The following is a 19,904-nucleotide window of genomic DNA, read 5'->3' as shown; positions in this document are numbered from 1 at the left end:
GGAGAGGGTAGAAGCTAATATAACTCATGGCCTAGGCCAATGAAAATTAATCTCCGTTCCCGAATTGCAGCGCAGCTGGAGGAGCAGGAAGTGATTGAACTTGTACCCAATATCATTCTGAATCCAGGATTTTTCGACGAAAGAACAGAACACATTCCACAAGATGAAAATTTTAATAACCAAACAACTACACGCTTAAACAATAATAGCGTTGTGCAACCTATGCGACTTTAGCGATTAAATATTTAGATTTCTGTGGCTAATTTTTTATTAACAAGTGGCTTGAGCACAATTTATGTGTCACCTTAAACGTAAGTAACTGGAATTACAAGAGGCCTCGATTCCACCAAGTGTCATAATGCGTAGAGTCAGATAAGCGATGAATAATAATCATCGTAAAAGTGGAAATTTATGTTTATAGTCTGAAAATTGAGAGATGCATCATACACGAATATTCTAAGGAAGTAAATTTTTCACTTACAATAAAATGTAAAGTGTTCAAAGAAAATATGTAAGACTCTGCTAGGTTTTGTGAAATGGAGTAGTACATTTTTGAGGATGTTTACCAGGATGTTCTAACATTAAAATTCGATGTTATTGCTCAGTAATCGAGCTTAAAGTCAAGAACTCCTGTAAGCGAAAAAAAGAATATTCTTAGTAAGACTGTAATTCTAAGAACAAAAGACAAAATTTTGAAGCAACTGAAATCATATAACATTAATATTAAGTGACAAATCTTTGTCTTACATTCTGCATGAACACATGTTTTTTACGCAATTATTTTTAATCATTATCACCGAACACAAATGAGATTTTAACGGACAATATCATGCAGAAAGTAAGACTTTTGTCAATAATACACATCATCCGATTAAACAAATTTTTGTCAAACACGAGGTATGATAAAGGCTTGCTTACTGCCGTTTTAAGGTGTGCAGAAGTCGTTGGTAAAAAAGTTCCTTTTTTGTGTTTTTATAAAAGTTAATGTTTTTTTTATTTATTGTTATAAGTATGCACTTGTTTTTTAGACGATATTTTAGTAATCTTTTTTCCAAAGAAATTAATGTTACGAAAGTCAATGCACCATATGCTCTTTCTGGAAAAATCCTGTGAATCAGAGAGTGTACAGTGTAAAAATTATAGTGTTCTAATTGTAAAAATGATTCTACTATGTTAATGTTATTTCTAGTAACATTATATTCTTCATATTTTTAACTTTGCATGTGACTATTCAAATATGTCTAATGCTTCAACATGCTTTTGCACTACCTTAATAACAAATGCAATATCTACTGCTACTGAATTATTAAAAGCTATAAAATCAAATTTCATCAAAACCAAACCTCAATAAACATAAAATGGCACAATTCCATAAAAAATAAGTTTCGGTACATAAACTTTTTAGGAAAACAAGAAAAAAGTCCATCACATTTGCATAATATTCATTAAATAAGAATTATTCATGAACACCAGATATTCGGTTAAATTCATTCTATTCAGATTAGTGGTAAATATAGGGCAAAAGTAGAATAAGTTAAAATATTTTGGATATCACCTTTGATAGAATCAAGTTTGATAATCGACCGTTGAAACAGATCTTTTCCATATATTCATTTTTTATGAGAAATGTCATCTCATTCAAATTTCATACAAAATTTAACTTAGTCAATCAATAAGGTTGATGATTTTGATAAAAGTTCTTCCTGTACAAACAGATACATAGTTATTTTCCACAATTTACACGTAGTACCATATCAGAATTTGTCATTATGTAAAATACATTATTATAAAGATTGTAGTAGTGAGTGCTTAGTGTTGAGGCTTTTCTTAGTAAAAAAAAAAAAAAAAACAAAACAGGTTTATTTTTATGTTAATTTCTAATCTTTTGAATGAAACTTTTCTCAGGAAAGAAGCCAAGAGATACATTCATTTATTTTTATTATCCTTATTAATTAATTTCAGTTAGAGCACCTTAAGTGATGAATATGGAAATGGTTGTGGAAATTGATTCTCGTGTGTATTAGTCTTTCATGTGTTAATAGTAAAGCTCATAATATAAGAAACATAATACCTTAACGATTCTACTTAAAACAATTATATAAGTTAAATATTGCTTTTGTCAATGTAAGAAACTGACAAAAAGCAATTTGGTGCACGCAGGTTGTATAAATATTGGTTGTGCGTTGTTACATTGAAGCTTTATGATCTGTTCCTCCCTGCAGCATAATCTTATAGGGGTGAACAGATTCAGTTCGGCTTCGTACTATGCACTCTGTGTTGTGAATGGTATATATATGCGCTAATGAAAAAATAATATGATAATAACAATAATGATAACAATATAAATATATATATTTATATAGCCGAGGCATCATAATATTTTAGCTATAAGCAAAGACAATTTTTTATATAAATAATAATAATGCTGAAATGCAATGATGAATATTTATCTACATATTCATATAGGTAATTTTGTGCTATGATATCGAGCTTCAAGAGTGATCTAATAGATATGCTCATTAAGAGTATTTTATGTAGAATATCATGTTCCTCTTTCCATTTAGAAGAGTCATGTTTTTTGTTCTTTTTTCAAGGGATTGTATAAAACAACCTTCATTTTTATAAATCTCAATCAATGCAATACTCTTGAAAATAAATAATAATATATTGTAATAATTATACCCTTTTTCTATAAGAAAAATTCTTTTTATTTTGAATAATTCAGCAATAATATATCATGTTATTTTGAAACGTGACTCTTCACTTGTCATGCACACTCAAATAGAATTATAATCACTTGTTTCTGCTGAAATATGTAACAATAGGTGTATTGTAATTTAAATATTTAACTGTCTCTATCAAAGCTGTCTGGTGAAGGCATAGGTTTTTTATTAGCGGCATTAATGATACGATGAAGCCTGATAAAAAAAAGAAGTATAAATGTTACTTGATATATAAAATGAAAAATTATTCTTATAAATACCAGCTGCTATGAAAACTAACAATAAAGTTTAGTCCTCTGGGTTTAGAATTCTGCCATTGCATACCATAGAAGATCTGCATATCTACCTATGCAATATAGGACGTTCATAAAATGACTTCAATTATATTAGGAATACAATCAATAAAGTAATATCATTAGGATCGAGAGTAAATAGTAAGATAATCGTGATTGTTTTCTTTAATAAGATAACTAGTATTTTTTTAATATCATATGAAATACTAATTTTTTTTAAATCATAAATTTCAAATTGATTACAGTACTAATATTAAAATCAAAAATTCTTTGTTAAGTTTAATTCTGCTAATAAGTTTTTATATTCTTCCTATACCAAAAAATGATCAGATACTATAATGATGTAAAATAGATATATTTTTATGAGGTAGATCACAGTGTTGTAAACTTAAATCTATGACTACAATGATAATGGCAGATACTTAGTTTATACTATAAATTACATGAAATCAACAAAAAATTCTCAATCTGTTTTCAATTAAGAGTGCTTTTTATTTTATCTAATAACTTCTTTCATTTAATTTTCTTTTGCATTGATAATCATACATCTTTGAAATACAAAAGCTATTAAGCACAGCATGTGCATAGCATTTGTCATTATACCTTTGTAGTTAAATGTACTGCATTAATATATTTACTTCACATAACACACTCATGTGAAATATATATTAAGTGAAGCACAATACCATAGAATAGTATAATGGTTGCTGGTGGCACCATAAATCGTCCCTAACATACATATTGCTTGCCTATGACATACCAGAAAGAAAGGAAACTCAATGTGGTTTTTACAAAAAGCTTCAAGTTAATTATATCTTTTCTTTATGAACACTCATTTTATTACATGAGGTTTTACACAACATACATACGTATTTACAAATAATATTGATAAATATTAACAATTTCTAAATTTATTACTTTTTGTAAAAACTACACATCTGTCGTGTCATTATCTATTAGATTAATAAAGTTAGTTTAACATCCTTACATTAAGTGATGGTAAAAGAGATTTATAACGATATCTCCGTAAATAATATTATAGCGAATAAGTATTAATCTCGATATTAATTCTGCGATAAGTTATTCAATTATGTATTAGCCAAAATATTTTTGGTGATTTATTTGTGATTATTTATTTTGTAAAAAAGAAAAGAGAGAAAAACAAAAACATATGTTAGAATCGAAATTTGTACATAATATACACATTAATGTTTTGTTTCTATATTTTGTATAAACTGTTAAATATGCACGCTTGGTTATATTAATTTACTTTATTTATGCTAAATATATTGTGTTAGATTATAAAAATGCATATAGAATTGTTCACGCTATTTTAGTAAGCGTTATTTTAGTTTTAATCTATTGTATGAGTCCATTCCATTGCCATTATACGCGGTTATAATGTGTAGAAAAATGTTTTCCTATTATCGATATGTTCATAGTTTATTTTGTGAACTATGAATAATGCACATTCCATCACGTACAAATCCTATATTAAAAGAGAAAAAATACGAAAATGTAACATGCTTGGTTTAAAAATTGTTTAAGTATTTTTGTGGACAAAATAAAGAAAGTCAAGGTTGTGCTTGAATATCTGATACTATCATTAGTTAGTATTTAGCTTTCATACTACAATCAGAAGACATATTAGTTACATATCAGAAAAAAATAGAACAAACTAGTTTAGTCACTATTTCATCTAGATACTAATTATGGTCATCAAACTATATTGGCTAGTATATCATGTTAATTTTCTTTTTAACAAATTTTAAAATTTTTTATAAAATTATAAAAATGTGTTTAATAATATTAATTTCACGAGAATAATTTGATTTATTTGTTGAATGAATGTACAGTATTAAATTACAATCAGAATGAAAAATGTAAGTAGTATGAAAACAATTATATTTCTTTTAACAGTATCCATTAATCATACTATTATGTGCGTTTTCATTGTAATAATATAACAGTATACATGACCAGCATACTTAATAATGTATGAACTACATATAATTCTAATTCTACATTTTTATCACAATGGTTGTCACAATGGTTGTCATTATAATCATCATATTTCATATAAGAAATCATACAGATTTATTTATAAAACTCATTAAAAATATTGATACAATAAATAATCATTCATAACACTTGCTGCTCCTTTTATTACAATTAGTCTGTATTATTAAATTGCGATAAAAGTAAGGTCTTTTCAATGTTTGAACATAATTTTGTTATATCTTTGTATGGTGCATATTCTGCTGCTAGAATAGCATTTGCAACTGCTATTGTTTCTTGAATAGTTTTTGCTTTGATCCAAACTCTACCATTCATACCAGCTGCAACTTCAAATGCTTGACTCTGTGCAAGTGTATTAAACAATGGAGAACTCTGATTTAGTATCTTTCTGACAAGACTTATAGAACAAGTAAAGAGCATGCCATCAGAACTTAAAACACCTAATTTTTTTTCTTTGCCATGCGAATCTACACATACTAGCTCTGGTTCCATATCTTTACTAGCAACCAAAAGTTTAGCAAACACAATATCTCCAACTTGAATATCTGGGCGATTTTTTTTAGTAGCTCCTTCAAATGCTAAGTATGAAAGAGATGCTTGTTCACTGGCACCTATATCTACCTTGAAAATATCACTACCTTTTTGTGTTACTATACCAATTACATGTTCTCCACGGTTTGGTACATAACTGTAAGGAGTAATTATAATATATAGAAATTTTGCGTAAAAAATTATTAACTTTTTAATAGAATTTAATTACCGTTTCTGATAACTATCGATATAGTATATAGCTGGTTTTGTTTTCTTTAGTATACCTGCTTTAAATGCAAATACTGTATCAGCTTCGCGTCGAAGGCCAGGTCCTAAAATAATTGTTTCTTTTTTGTTAATTGTTGTAATATCTTTTACAGTATCACCAGGCATTACTACATCGCCTACGCTAACTTCCATTGTTTCTTAAAAGTAAGTAATCTTTATTTTGCGTATAGCATAAATTCGATATAAGAGGTTATAAATATATTATTTATTGATATTTTTTGGTATATCCTAATCGTCAAAAAATTATCTGTAAACAAATATATTATTCTTGGTTAGAATTATTATAAATACATAAATTTATAAATAATACAAGATTAATTACATTATATTATACCACGTGCATTGTTTTATGACAAGTTTAGTGTTTCTGCTAATCGCGCGCGCTCGTTTGAAAGAAGAAGCAACTGCGCAATGTAATTTACACAAATTAATGCAATCAATTATGCAAGCTTTTTATTAAAATTATGAATGTAACAATGTGAAAAATAAATGTTATTTTATTCCTGAGATTAAAGTTATTAAGTCCAATGTAATTCGATTAAGTATTTGAACATTGTAAAAAAATTTCATTTGGACTAATTGTAGAATGTGTAATGCAATTTTCTTAGTCCTACGCTAATGCATAACAGTGGCGCCACTACACGACACATCGAAAAGCTGCCGCGAGAAACGGTAACGCCACAGAAATCGCGGTGCTGGTTGTGTTTTTCGTCAATTGGTTTCATTCTAAGGCTAGTCAGAAAATCGACAGTTTCGTGGATGGCACAACAAGATTGTCAGTGGTGTTACTAATGTAAAGGTAATGTTTTTCGATAGTGTAAATTTTATATCCGTGAAATTTGCGCAGCGTTCACCGGATCGATAATTGATTTACGTGTATTCTATTCTAACCTACCTTCTCGTTCCTTCCTTAGTTATTAGTTCAATCATGTCATATTGTCGATCGATTTCTTCCAATTTAGTGAAAATTTGATGTTAAACACTTAAAAGAATTTTATTAATATATTCTGCGATTTCAATAAAGATTATCTTTATTCAGGTTTCTAAATGTAACCAGTATACCTATTGTACATTTACTGTCATTCACTGTTAAGATACTCCTTAATCTACATTATGTATAGAATCGTTCCTGGGATTCTTATCATTGTATAATCAACAAAAATATATTATATATGTAATATCATTCCTTTGTGATCTATTTCCTTGTAAACTTTAGCCTTGAAACTTTCTATTTAGAAAAAATAAACATGAATGAATTTATTTAATTACACAAATACAGTTAGTACATTATTGAAATGTTACTTGTAAGAATTTATTTATACATGGTTTCTTCTATCAAAATTGTATTTCCTTTTGTGTATATATATTGATAAACTATGTTTTAGAATTTTTTTACATTTTACGATTATAGGTGCAATACAAGATGTATAATGGAATTGGATTACAAACACCGCGAGGTTCTGGAACTAATGGGCATGTCCAAAGAAACTGGGCAATCGTACGCAAGACAAAAGATAAAGTTACTTATAAAACTGATGAAGGAAAATTAGATCAGCTTAATAAACAACCTAATAAAGAAATTCTTGATCATGTTAGAAAAAGGAAAGTTGAAGTCAAATGTGCAGAATTAGCTGACATTTTGGAAGAACAAGGGTAAGCATATACTTTTTTAAAATTATAATATATATAAATCTCATTATTATTGTACTTTAAAAATAAAAATGTTTTTTAAAGATAAATTAAAAAATTATATCTATCTTTGAAAAAAAATATGGAACTCCATTGATCCCTTGAACCCAATACTAAATGAGATTCTGAACTTCAATTGGATTTGGCTTATCTTTGGCTTCAATGTATTCTTTCTATGTAGTGCATTTCTTGACTGCTGACTATGAATTAAATAGATGCTAGAATTGTTTTTTATTTGGCCTTTTATTGTGCTTTATAGATTTACATCTGAAGAGGTAACAAAGAAAGTAGAATCATATAGATCCATGTTAATGGGAACTGACACCAAACCAACAATATCTAAAGATGAATTTGGCCGTGTGAAGTAAGTATATTTTTTTTATCTTTATTTTATAACCTTATATCTATATAACTGTACCGTATAAAAGGTTATTGAAATCTTACTAAAATAAAGAAACAAAGGAAGTGAATTGTTTTTTTTTAAGAAACGTATTATGACCAATATAATTCATGTCAAATAATATGAAATTGCAAACAAATAATATTTATAATCAACAGTGGATAATATTAGGCTTTCTCTACTTCAAAAGTAGCATGGATATATCAGGAAATATATTCATATAAAAACCTAAAAGCTTTCTTGAAACAAATTCAATTTATTTAAAAATCTTATACTTATTTATCAATTATGAATAAAAAAAAAAAAAAAAGAAATAAGAATTATGAATATAACGTAAATTTAAATTTGCACATAACTATTCGATTGAAACTATATTCGCCCTACCAAAATACGTATATTCGAAAATTTGAAAAGCAGGATTGTGAGAGGTCTTTAGGCAAAAACCTAATAGCTACCGTGGCTAGAACTCGTGTAAACGTAATGTTGGAGCGGCGGCAGCCTCTGATCGGTAGCTCAGGTTCCCGCTAAACCCAATATTATTGGAGGGTGGAGACGTAGTCGCGTTCTCTCTCCCGAGTTGGCTTTCAGGGGTATTATGCGGCCGATATCGACGTACCCCATAGCGCCGGCGCCACCCACGTAAAGGGGGAGACACGGAGGTCCACAGAAAGAGAAACAGAGATACGCAAAGGGTCGAGCAGAGAGAGGGAGAGTCCTGTTCCAGCATCTCTCATACTCGACTCTTTTCGCCTCAGTGCGAGGATGGACCGGCGTTGCGACGCTACGCGTCGGCGACACTCGTCGAGTACATGAATCGTCGGCCAATAATTAGAAGGGAGAAAGTCCCAAAAAAAAGAGACCAAAACAGGAGGGAACATGTAACGGTTTCGTGATACACTCGCAAACAAACAAATCACAAAAGTCTTCCATTAGCGTGTAGTATGATTATATACATATATACATATATATATATATGTTATAATATATATATATATTATAATATGTTTTAAGTAATCGTAAGTGATAAGTCGTGCTAAGTGTAGTTTAAGGTACGTAGATTCAGTTTGAAAGAAGAAAGGAAATTTCGCATACTCGTGTAACAATTTAATCGAGATCCGAATTCTGATTGAAATTTACGCACATGTTCAATACGAATACGCACATCTATTTAAATTTGACCAGCCAAGAAACACGGTAGAGAAGGTTAAAATTAATAAGAGAGCCGTGAATCAAACGCAGAAGAATGAGGTGCACGCGAAGATTTACCAAGATAATCCCCACGTGTCTCGAATCGATTGCGGGAGAATAGTCGGAAGATTTGTATGGAATCTAATGTTTTTCTATGATAAAATCCATGTGTCTCCATGTCGATAAATCGACAATAATTAATTAAGACGTCTTGCTTTGGGCTCGATACGGGTCGAAGTGCGGCGACTATAGTGTGCCTGATTCGAAGTCTTCCTTAGCGCGTAAGCTAAAATAAAGTTACGATATATTCCTATATTCTTACACGAGCCACTAAAATATACGTCTACACAAGAATATACACGCACTAGCAATTGTATGAAACTTACAAAAATAATATAAATCAGCACGAAGAAGAGATTTGTTAAATAATTTCGAATAAAAAGAAATAAAATAAAAAAAAATAAAAAGAAAAAGAAGATTTAAGAAGAAATTCGTTTCAACGACGATTACTATTGAGAGAAACAATCGATCAAGCGACGAAAAAAAATTGTCTTCCGGGAACAAGGAAAAAGATAGAGAAATAAAGAAAAGAAGAGAAAGATAGAGACGAAAAGTGACGTTTTCATCATCGTCGCCGGATGATTGTTCTCGGTAGGATAGCTGAATACGGTGCTGGTGTAATCAGGGGAGGAAGCCATTACCTTCGCCTCTAGCCCTCATCCCCCTTCCGGCTGCCTAAACTATCAAAGCCTGCCTCGAGAAGGGGATTAAGCTGCATCGGAACTACTCGCACGCCCGTCGCCCAACCGGCAGAGCTCCTTAGCGTAAATTAGCGGCCGATCGTGCTTAATGCTCATCTAATTACTCGGCCGTTAATTATTCAAGCCCATAGTTAGTCCTCCAAGGTTACCAGTGACCGAGCAAATTGGGCACTGAACGAGATGGAACGATCGGTTGCAACGATATTAAAGAAATCGCGTAACGCATTAGCATAAATTGCAACAGACATGCTAAAATGTATCATTTGGAAACATTTATGAAGGATACCTAATGAAATTACCGAGATATATTTTAATGAAGGGATCAACAACGTGCTTACAAATAGAGCGGGAGAATTCACAGCGAGATTAAAATTTTCAATTAATCTGTGTTGTCGATTTAAGAAGATCAAGGAGGAGGGGATCTTTTGCACTGAGATCTTAGAATCGTGGAATGACTATGTCTGTGACGGTAACTCCTTTGAAACCAGCTCGCGGACGCGGTCCAGCTGATGGCCGCGCCTTCTTCGAAACACTTTGGAGAGGAAATTTCTTCCTCGACCGACAAAAGGTGATGAAACGATCGCGTAAACGAAAATTACAAGCTGCGAATGGAAAGAAGCGTGCACAGCTGCAGATGCGACAGCATTGTTGCTGTTGTCAGCGCATACAACTCCACCTCCTCGCCGGACGGCGAAGCAACATGCGCTCCGTCGTTAGGTGAATTTGTCACGAGCAATTTTTAATCCCTTCCTTCCGTTTTATTCTGTTCTGTAACGCATTTCCGAATCGTTTCCGCCAAACTTTTCAGTCATAAAATCGTATCTTTCCGAGATCGAGCATCTCTAAAGCATTCGAAAAATAAAAACCGCTGGAGAATTGGAGGATTGCCGCGGGAATTACTGACTAAATTACATGGGAAAGTGAATTTTGCAAAATTATTCAAAGGGGGTAAATTAATTTCTAGATTTTTAAATGATCTTTGCGGTGGAGATTATTTTATGCAATTTGTGATATCTTTATTTCTCAATCTGGATTAACTCTCTTGATGCCCGAGGATAGAAAGGCTAACTTTAGGAATTGGGTTTCTCTGACCACAGATTATCGTCCCTACTTATCGTATACGGATATTCGATACCCCTAACGGCACGCAGTTTGATCAAATCTAAACAAATACCTCTACACGTTTCTCTAACAATTCCTTGGAATATCGCTACGCATATATTTCTCCCTGTTGCACTCTTTAAATGCCGATTTAGAAAGTTAATACTTTAAAAAAAAAAAAAAAAAAAAAAAAAAGAACAGAAAGTTAAATTTAAAATATCGGTAAAGGACAAACGATCAGCGGGGGATTAAAAAGGCAAACATTCTCTTTGCGTTCGGTTGGGGATGACTCACACTGTTGACCCCCAATCCCTCGCGAAAGGGAAACATTTCCCTGTAAACAACTGTTACCCTTTAACACGTCACAAACATCAAAATCACCCAACTTTATTACACGATATAATCGATACAGAAAGATTATTTTCTCCGTAATATTTACTCGTTCAAAAATAAATTCGACATCGAATCACGAGCCGGATAAAAAGGAAAAAAGAAAAAGAGGTACAAAATCCAATCTTCCAAAAAGAAATAAAAAAAAACTGAGAAACAATTTGTATAATTAGATATGAAACATGGAGGATTCGTTGCTCGCAGTCGAGGTGAAAAATGAAAAATTGGCCGGGAAAGTAGAGATAAAAAAAAAAAAAAAGAAAGGAATAAAAATTATTTCGCCGGTTGATCTCTGTTTAGCAATGCCGGGAGGTCGGCTGCTGAATTCGAGCGTGTAGCGGGCGAGTAGTGGCGCGAAAGGGATAGCAGAAAAGAGAACAGCTGGATTGTATTGATCCGCGCTCGAGCGTTGGCGTAGGGGTGGCTCGGCCGACCCCGGCCTCGCTTGCCGCCACTGCTTTTCACTCGCGGGTAGAAGAGGGGCCGCCTCGATTTCTCCTCGGTATAGTCTCTCTCTTCGGTGTTATGTCACTGCTTTGCCGCATTATCCGGACGGTCCCATCGACGTTCGCCGCGGCTACACCGAGGAACACGCCGTCCACCACCACCACCACCACCACCACCACCGTCTCTTTGCCGGAGCTCGCTACACGCTCCATGGATCATCGCGAAATTCGGCAGATCTGAGCGGCTCTAGGTGTACGGGTTTCGCGCGACGATGACGGTGAAAATCTCGACGCGGTACGAATTCTCGTTTTCCAACCCCTGTGTCGCGTTCCTCGTGCAACGGGATCTCGATTAAAATATCGAAATGGGTCATGATGCGTGTTCATCCCTTCCTCTCCGGCGGTGTGTTTATTTTTATGCATAGCACGGTTACGTTCATTGGATTTTCTTCTCTCACGTGAAAAGATATCTCCGCGAAGAGTGCCTCAGATTGCATATTCTTGCGTCATTTTCGAGTGATAGCTCCGATGGCCACGTGTTTCTAGGTCTATACGCGAACCTGGTACACACGTTCCGTACACGGGGTCAATGTATTCGCATATGGCTTACCGAATGGTTCGGGTGTCATCGGATTAACGTCGGCGAGTGATCGTTGAGGATCAACAAACGCTTCTTTTGTAGCTTCTTTTACTTTCGGAGAATCGATTGGCGATCAATAAGGGACATTCATCGTTAATTTCCATTATTAATTGCTTGGTTATTCGGTAGTTTGCGCGATGCGGAACAGTATGTAACGTGTACTTGTTTTGTTTTTCAGTGTACGAGAGACACACCAGATTGCTGAAGCGCAGCAAGAGAAAAATGCAAAGCTACGCGAAGCGTTTGGTATATCGGAATTCTTCGTGGAGGGAAGTAGCCTAGATCCGGAGAGGCACGCGCGCGAGGCGGAAGCAAGAGCGGCAGCTAGCAAAGTGTATGAACTAGTGCGAACCCCGAGTCCAGCTCCGGACGCACCATCCGCCCCGGAGAAGAAGAAGCGAAAACGCTCTGGTAGCACAATTAAAAAGAAAAAGGGAAAGAAGCACAAGAAGGAAAGGTAAAAGACAACGTAATGGTGCACGGGTCAATGGAGGCTGGATTCAATGTTTTAATTTATCCGCCAATAAATAAAGCGATAATGTATGCACAGATGAAGAAGAATACAGTAGTTATATTATTACATTGTACTATGGTATATTGAAGAATTGGATATACTGTATACTATAGCGTAGCAGTAGTACTATAACGGTATACTACAGCATACTATAGTATAGTGGTAATAAGATAGTGCCTAATACTGTTTGTTATATTATAGTGCAATGTAATGATATATGTTACATGTGGCTTGAACGTTCAGCAAAAAATTTGTATCGTTGTGCCATGTGCAAGATACCCTTGCGAATCCAGGCTCCAAGACCGAACGGACATCCCCTTGTAGTAGCTCCTTTCCTCCCCCGGTTAATTATTCATTTACCGCAAGTTCCACACTCGTTCATTTGCTTACTACACACCTCTTGTCAGATACTGACTCATGACTCACCTACTATTTCATGTCCCATACACCTTTCTCTGTTTCAAACAGAACTGAGGAGGACTGAGTGCCTACCCAGTAGGCTCAGTAGGTAAGTGTGGTCGTCGCGTCTACTTTCCAAAAAAAATAAATAAATAAATAATAAATATAAAAAAATAAGAAAAGAGAAAATACACAAAAATGTAAAAAAATGATATAACATCTCTATATTGAGAAAAAAAAGATAATTGAATCTATATTTTTAGGTATTTGTCTTATAGGCGTAATTAGAGGGTAAATGTTTGCTGTACTGCTGGAATTCGTGCAACATCGGCAATAATAATAAGTATAATTTTGTTCGAACATAATCTAACGATACTAGAAACAGTGGGCAAACATTTACTTTGATATATACAAAATATACGCGGGTTTTTTTACAAATTACATATACGTAATCTGACGCGTAAATCATGCATTTCTATCTTTGTTGTTGTTATCGATAAAGCTTGTTGTTAATGTCATCTCTCTATTTTTTTCTGACAAGTCCGTCCCTATCGATGGTTATCAAGGTAATGCTAATCCCATATTATATCAATACTCCTCATATTTTGTATACTCGTCTTTTGTAACTTTTGAAAGATGTGGTTTTACATATTGCGTTCTTTTCGTGGCTGATAAAAAAAAAAATCTCGCTAAATCTATGAAAAACCAAATCTTTCAAATGAGTGATTATGTAGTCGGTTTGTTAGCTATAGCCCGATATTGTGACTTTCACCTGTATATGTATCGTTGTACTTATATTTTTTATTACTTAATTCACTTGGGATTGCAGTGAAAGATTAAGAAAGAAAGAAAAGATACATATATAAAAATTTTCGTTTCTTTTTCTATATCGATTCGTATTAAAATATTCACACACTGCATTTCCTATACATATACATATATATCAGTATAAGTTAGTTTCCATTTTTTGAACTGAATACCTTATCCAGATGCTGAGATAGATCAGTGCAAAAATTTCGCCGGAATTACGCGTTCTCAACTGCTACTTTTCCGAGTTTCTTACTTTTCAATCAAATACGTTGAGAGCAGCAGGTAGCTTGTATCATTAGAATAAAGTATTTGTTTCACACACGGATACATTGTACTACAGCTTTCTTTATTGTCAGCACAAGGTATGCACTTGTCGACAGGAAGACGCCCACTGCAAGAATTAAAAAACTAAATATTATTAACAAAAAAAAATTAACTTGCTTGCAGCGAAACTTTTAGAATAACTGTGAATGAATTTCCTAGGTCGGAATCTCCAAAGGCTAGCAAGAAGAAAGAAAAGTCTAAAAAAAAGAAAAAGGAAAAGAAACACAAGAAGACTGAGGCTAGTTCCTCTGACAGCGATTCCAGTGAGGCGTCAGATGATAGCAGGTAATTTAATTTCCAAATCTCGTGTTAATTTATATTTGTTACATTTACTTATGAGTATAATTTTATGTTCTTTTAGTTCTTCCGAAACTGAGTCAAAGAAGAAAAAGAAAAAGAAGAAGAAGAAGTCCAAGGCAGAGGCAAAAGAAAAACATGAGGTAGGAAAAATGATGCTAGGGAAACAGATACGAAATTTCTAACTTTCCTCTCTCTTTCTATACATATACATATTTATAACTATATATATATATATCCATATATATACCTTAGCACGTGAAACAGGAGCATGTGACATCTTCCGTTCATTTTTCTCCAATTAGTTGTTAATTGAACATTGGATTTTATAAAATATTTTGTGTTGCCGCCTAATTCTGAATAAGCATGATTCATTGCTTGTTTCTGTAAAGATTTTTATCTGATTTCAAGTTAACAGTCATTATTTCAAAAGTGTAAATCTCAGTATTGTTTGTAATTATCAGCGCCATTTGACAGGATATATTCCCTGAGTGAGTACCAGATATGCCGCTACTCAATGTAATAATAATTTTGTAATTTTTCTATTCGTACGAACTTTTGCGATTGTTGTTGCCTTTTCACTCGTTTTGTGTCAAGCACCATCACATTTACGAGAGAATAACAAATAGGAGACTGCTTGCTCTATGGTCTAGGTGCAATACAAAGAGATTAATATTGAAGCATTCATAACGTTCACATATCAACTTATAGTTTTTATTTCTTCAACTACATTTTTTTCATAGACACATTTTAATCTTTGACCAAACATTTTGTACTTTTTAATCTGTTGAATTTGTACTAGAACGAATGAGCAGACTCCAGAATCTTTTAACAATTACGATCTCTTTTTTTATCCTACTGACAAGTACATATGCATGATTGGTGTTCACTAGATGATACTGTCTAACATAATAATCTGTACTGTTCTTCTTCTAGAAGAAAAAAATAACCGTCAAGAGGAAACATCAGTCATCTGAGAGTTCGACAGATAGGTACGTTTTAAATAAAAAAATTTTGGTGCCTCATTATCCTTAAAAATCAATTTTATGTTATATATAAATTTGTTGTATGTTTAGCTCTCCAGAGAGACCGAAGAAGTCTATGAAACATGACAAAACCGTCGAAAAAGCTAAAAATGATGAGACAGAGAATACGACGAAAGAACCTCGATCGAATCGCTCACCAAAGAAGCAAGAAAAGGGTCGAAACGAAACTCCACCTGTTAAAAGGAAAGATTCTCCCATTAAAAAAGTTGTCCCAGAGAAAAAGGACAAATCACCGATCGTACATAAGAGTTCCCCTCCAAGAAGACATAGATCGCCATCAAGAAGTAAGCTTGATAGAGGAAGGTCCCCTAGAAGATACTCGCGGTCACGACGTATCAGTCCTTCGCCAAGGAGGCGAAGAATTTCGAGGTCACCAAGGAGATATAATAGATATTCCGTATCCAGAAGTAGAAGTCGATCGAGGTACGATCGTTATGGATCACGGCGTCGATTATCACCGCCTCCTAGACGCAGAAGATCCGATTCTCGGCGAAGATCAAGGTCACCTAGGAGACAACGAGATAGGCGGGAAAGATCCAGAGATCGTCGCAGGACCCGCAGCAGAACGAGGAGTAGATCTAGACGATCCACCTTGAGCTATTCTCCTGTGAGAAAGAACCCAGAACGGTACAAGCACATATTAGAAGACAAGAAGAAACGAGATCAAAAGAAAAATCATGATAACAAACGAAAATCCCGGTCAACTTCTAAAACCAGAAAACTACGAACGATTACTCCAAGAGTAAGACTACGTTCTTCAAGCGAAGATGAAACGGATATAGCAGATGATGAGCAACCGAAAGCAGAGGACGAAGAAAAAATAAAGGAATTGCATACTTTGAAACGTTTGCAGAGTGGATTAGCTGCGAAAGCTAGAGAGAGTCTTGGGAAGAAAGTAATAAGTCCTGTAAAGATTAAAGTTGAAAAGAAAGAAGATAGTATATTGGATATAGCTTTACCAAATGAACCGCCCAAAATGGTACAAAATACTATTGGTCCGATGCAGGAGAAGTCTAGGTCAAAATCACCCATATCTCATTTGCCTGCAATTCAATCTCCAGTATCAAGTAGATCACCTTCTCCAGCGTTACCTCTGACGAGAGAAGAAGCAGCTATAAAAATACGATCTCCCAGTGAATCACCTCCCCCTTTACCACCAGCCTTAAATAAAGTGGATTCGAGATCGCCGAGTTTGACAGCTAAAACAAATCATCATTCAAAGTCTCCGAGTACTTCCAAGAAGAATTCACCAGTTATCTCAAGGAAACATTCGTCTCAGAGCAAATCGTCCTCTCATTCGCCGCCCGTATCTATCTCCCATAAAGACACTGCTATAAAATTGCGTTCTCCGAGTGAATCTCCACCTCCGATTCCGAGTAATAAATCGAAGCAAAGATCCGCATCACCAACTACATCGAAGAAGAGTTCTCCGGTTTCTAGAAAGCATTCTCCAAGAGATAAATCTTACTCCAGGTCACCTTCCAGGTCGTATACGAGATCTGTATCATTGGAGAAAAGGTCTTCCAGATCGCCTCGTCGTCGCTCAAGGTCTACCTCCAGAGATAAGAAATCACGTTCAGCGTCGAGGAGTAAGAAATCGACATCTCCTAGGCATAGGCCTTCAGCGTCACCATCGAGATCCAAGAAATCTCCTAAATCCCCGACAAGATCGAAGAGATTGTCCAGGTCAAGATCTTCTTCGGAATCGAAACACTCTGTATCTAGATCTCCATCACGTTCGAAAAAATCTCCATCTCATTCTCCGGAGAAGTCAAGATCGAGGAGTAGGACCAGGTCGTTATCAAAGGAGTCCAGGAGTCGTTCTCTATCGAAGAAGTCCAGAAGCAGGTCTTTGTCAAAAAAATCGCGTAGTCGATCATTATCGAAGAAATCCAGAAGTCGTTCCCTGTCAAAGAAATCAAGAAGTCGGTCGCGATCATTGTCTAGGGTATCACGAGACAAAGAAAAAAGAAGTCACAGCAGAAGTAGCTCACGCTCTTCTTTAAGGTGAATAAATTGTCTTACTTAATAATAATAAATCTTACTTGTATAATAAACTTCTTAATATATTTTTTATGTTTAGTTCAAGGCATAGTCGTAGAAGTTTCTCTAGCTCATCACGATCATCGAGCAGTGTTTCTAGTAGGTCTTCTCGTTCAACGTCCAGCAGTTCAGCTTCTAGCAGGTCTCGTTCTCCGTCGATACCTCGACGTCATGGCTCACCTAGTTTTCTAGACAGACGTCGTATCACAAGGTAGGTATTACAAAGCGGTAGTTTCGATATCGTAGCAACAGGTTTTACGGCGCACCACGCTAAATTTTGTAAGCCCACGTCGTTGCATCGATTGTAGAAATGTTTATCTTCTTTTAATCTTTATATTTTTTATTTTCGTTTTTACTTTATTTCTTCGTCATTGATGTGCCCTTTTCACGATTGAAATGCTCATTTGTTTAAAAAATTTTAAAAATACAAGCAATTTGCAAAGCGACGATATCGATGAAGTTACGATTCACTTGAACGTTTTTTTTATTAATCTAATGCCATTTTGTGTTGTGTCCTACAGGGACAGATCGAGGGACAGGCATAGAAGATAAAGTTATGGCTTCGCACAGATGTTTCTATTACTTTTCTATAAATATAACGTAGTAGTAAACATGTGATGCATACTGAATTTCATTTTCATAAGAAGTAAATGAAAAAAAAAAAAAAAGAAACGAAGCAGATTTTGCTGCAATCGTGAAAATTAGTTTAATAATTAATAATGAATAAGCGTAAAGAATCGTGTCGTTTAATTATAATTATTCGTGAATATTATGATACATTGCAACTTTACCAGTATAACTTCAATAATTTTCTAAGAAAATACTTTTGACACTTACATAAACTTCTACACTATAAGCAATACGATCAGTGAACTCCATTATCCGTGTTACGTAGAGTAAATATATACTCTATTATACCGATATACGAATTTCATTTCAAGTCAGTCAACAAGTATACTTATGTTTGTATGATTTTCTCTTTCCCCTTTTTTTCATTTGTATCTAATCGCTTATAAAATGATCTACAAACGTCGTGTAGATGTAGCATGCGTGTATCTTCCTTATAAATTATTGTAAATTAAACATTTACAGTAGAGATTCTCTTTTATTTTATGTCAGTCACAAATAAAATGTATTTACCGCTATGAAAGCAAGCCTTTTTCTTTAGTTTTTGATATATATATTTTTGTTCGTTGTGTTCTGTGAATTATTTTCAATCCGCTGCCTTCCTTTATCAATGTTCTAGTAAGGTAAGTGACACATCTTTATTTTTGCATGGTATTTTCGTTGCATGGTTTATTTCGCACGATTTTGTTTCTGATAATCATTTACTCATTTTTTTAAATAATACATATTAATATATATTTATCTTACGTTACGCATGCCACGGATTGTATAATAATTCTTTACAATTAATATATATCTATCTAAACTTTAACAAACGTTTCTTTTGTTATGTACTAGCATTGCGATTATCATAATATTGACAGTCGTTAATTTTAGCGCCAGGAAACGACCAATTCCATATCATCGACCTACTCCGACACCACCTTCGTCACCGAGTAGTTCAGATAGCAGCAGACATAGTAATTGGTCAAGTCCAAGTCATCGATCAAGTTGTTCCCCGAGTCGAAGTCCATCATATACACGTTGAAACGATCAAGTGGATCCCTAAAGACTCGACGTTCCTTTTATGTATCAGATTTGGAATGGTGCGGATCATGAAGGTCCTTCGATGCTTTTTGTAACAATCTTACGTCGTGTTAAATCATGTTTATAATGTTGAAAATTGGCGCGATTGTATAAAAAAAGTTTCACGTATTTTTTCGTATCAAAAAGGTACAAAGAGAATACGCCATTCTAAGTTTGGTGCATGATCTCTAAGTCTTTGTAAATTCTTCTTATGCATTTACACATCTGATCTCGTAACTTAATAATACTCATTGATGGTGATTCACAATAATACCATCAGCTTCAGTATTAGTACACTAATGTTATTTCT

At 34.0% G+C, this 19,904-nt stretch overlaps 3 protein-coding genes across 9 annotated transcripts in view; 2 read left to right on the top strand and 1 right to left on the bottom strand.

The window, feature by feature from the left end:
• The window catches only part of LOC108555663 (neuronal cell adhesion molecule), a 14,892-nt gene extending 8,896 nt beyond the window's left edge, over nucleotides 1-5,996 (top strand). For 2 of the 4 annotated variants that reach the window (XM_017911451.1, XM_017911444.1), the window contains exon 7: nucleotides 71-479. In XM_017911451.1, the coding sequence (XP_017766940.1) occupies nucleotides 71-234 (164 nt within the window). In that variant the 3' untranslated portion in view covers nucleotides 235-479. Of the gene's footprint in view, nucleotides 1-70; nucleotides 480-5,946 lie in introns of those variants that run through there. The other 2 variants (XM_017911458.1, XM_017911466.1) reach the window with 2 other exon arrangements.
• Nucleotides 5,178-5,989, bottom strand: Rrp40 (exosome complex component Rrp40). The gene is made up of 2 exons (XM_017911483.1): nucleotides 5,796-5,989; nucleotides 5,178-5,723 (listed from the first exon to the last, which is right to left on the bottom strand). The coding sequence occupies exons 1-2, from the start codon at nucleotides 5,984-5,986 to the stop codon at nucleotides 5,189-5,191; spliced, it is 726 nt and encodes a 241-aa protein (XP_017766972.1). The 5' UTR covers nucleotides 5,987-5,989; the 3' UTR covers nucleotides 5,178-5,188.
• Srrm234 (Serine-arginine repetitive matrix 2/3/4) lies at nucleotides 5,957-19,904 on the top strand. 4 transcript variants are annotated; one of them, XM_017911413.1, is made up of 11 exons: nucleotides 5,957-5,998; nucleotides 6,463-6,653; nucleotides 7,266-7,507; nucleotides 7,803-7,907; nucleotides 12,648-12,926; nucleotides 14,676-14,801; nucleotides 14,878-14,956; nucleotides 15,750-15,805; nucleotides 15,890-17,866; nucleotides 17,943-18,113; nucleotides 19,406-19,904. In XM_017911413.1, the coding sequence occupies exons 3-11, from the start codon at nucleotides 7,278-7,280 to the stop codon at nucleotides 19,554-19,556; spliced, it is 3,174 nt and encodes a 1,057-aa protein (XP_017766902.1). In that variant the 5' UTR covers nucleotides 5,957-5,998; nucleotides 6,463-6,653; nucleotides 7,266-7,277; the 3' UTR covers nucleotides 19,557-19,904. The 4 variants fall into 4 exon arrangements, with proteins under 4 accessions (XP_017766902.1, XP_017766914.1, XP_017766908.1 ...); XM_017911425.1 differs by lacking the exon at nucleotides 19,406-19,904 and adding an exon at nucleotides 18,424-18,471; XM_017911419.1 differs by lacking the exons at nucleotides 5,957-5,998; nucleotides 6,463-6,653; nucleotides 7,266-7,507; nucleotides 7,803-7,907 and adding an exon at nucleotides 10,311-10,609.

This window comes from Eufriesea mexicana, unplaced genomic scaffold, assembly GCF_001483705.2.
Source record: "Eufriesea mexicana isolate 0111107269 unplaced genomic scaffold, ASM148370v2 scaffold474474834, whole genome shotgun sequence".
NCBI lineage: Eukaryota > Metazoa > Arthropoda > Insecta > Hymenoptera > Apidae > Eufriesea > Eufriesea mexicana.
The sequence above is the reverse complement of the archived record's forward strand: the minus strand, read 5'-3'. Positions and strand labels throughout refer to the sequence as shown.

What these genes read in the sequence shown, in the direction of transcription:
- Rrp40 (XM_017911483.1), bottom strand. Translation starts at nt 5,986, where the DNA reads ATGGAAGTTAGCGTAGGCGATGTAGTAATGCCTGGTGATACTGTAAAA. An exon ending in ATCGATAGTTATCAGAAACG is followed by an intron (nt 5,724 to 5,795) that starts GTAATTAAATTC and finishes TACTCCTTACAG; the next exon opens with TTATGTACCAAACCGTGGAG.
- Srrm234 (XM_017911413.1), top strand. Translation starts at nt 7,278, where the DNA reads ATGTATAATGGAATTGGATTACAAACACCGCGAGGTTCTGGAACTAAT. An exon ending in AAGAAGCACAAGAAGGAAAG is followed by an intron (nt 12,927 to 14,675) that starts GTAAAAGACAAC and finishes TGAATTTCCTAG; the next exon opens with GTCGGAATCTCCAAAGGCTA. An exon ending in TCTGAGAGTTCGACAGATAG is followed by an intron (nt 15,806 to 15,889) that starts GTACGTTTTAAA and finishes TTGTATGTTTAG; the next exon opens with CTCTCCAGAGAGACCGAAGA.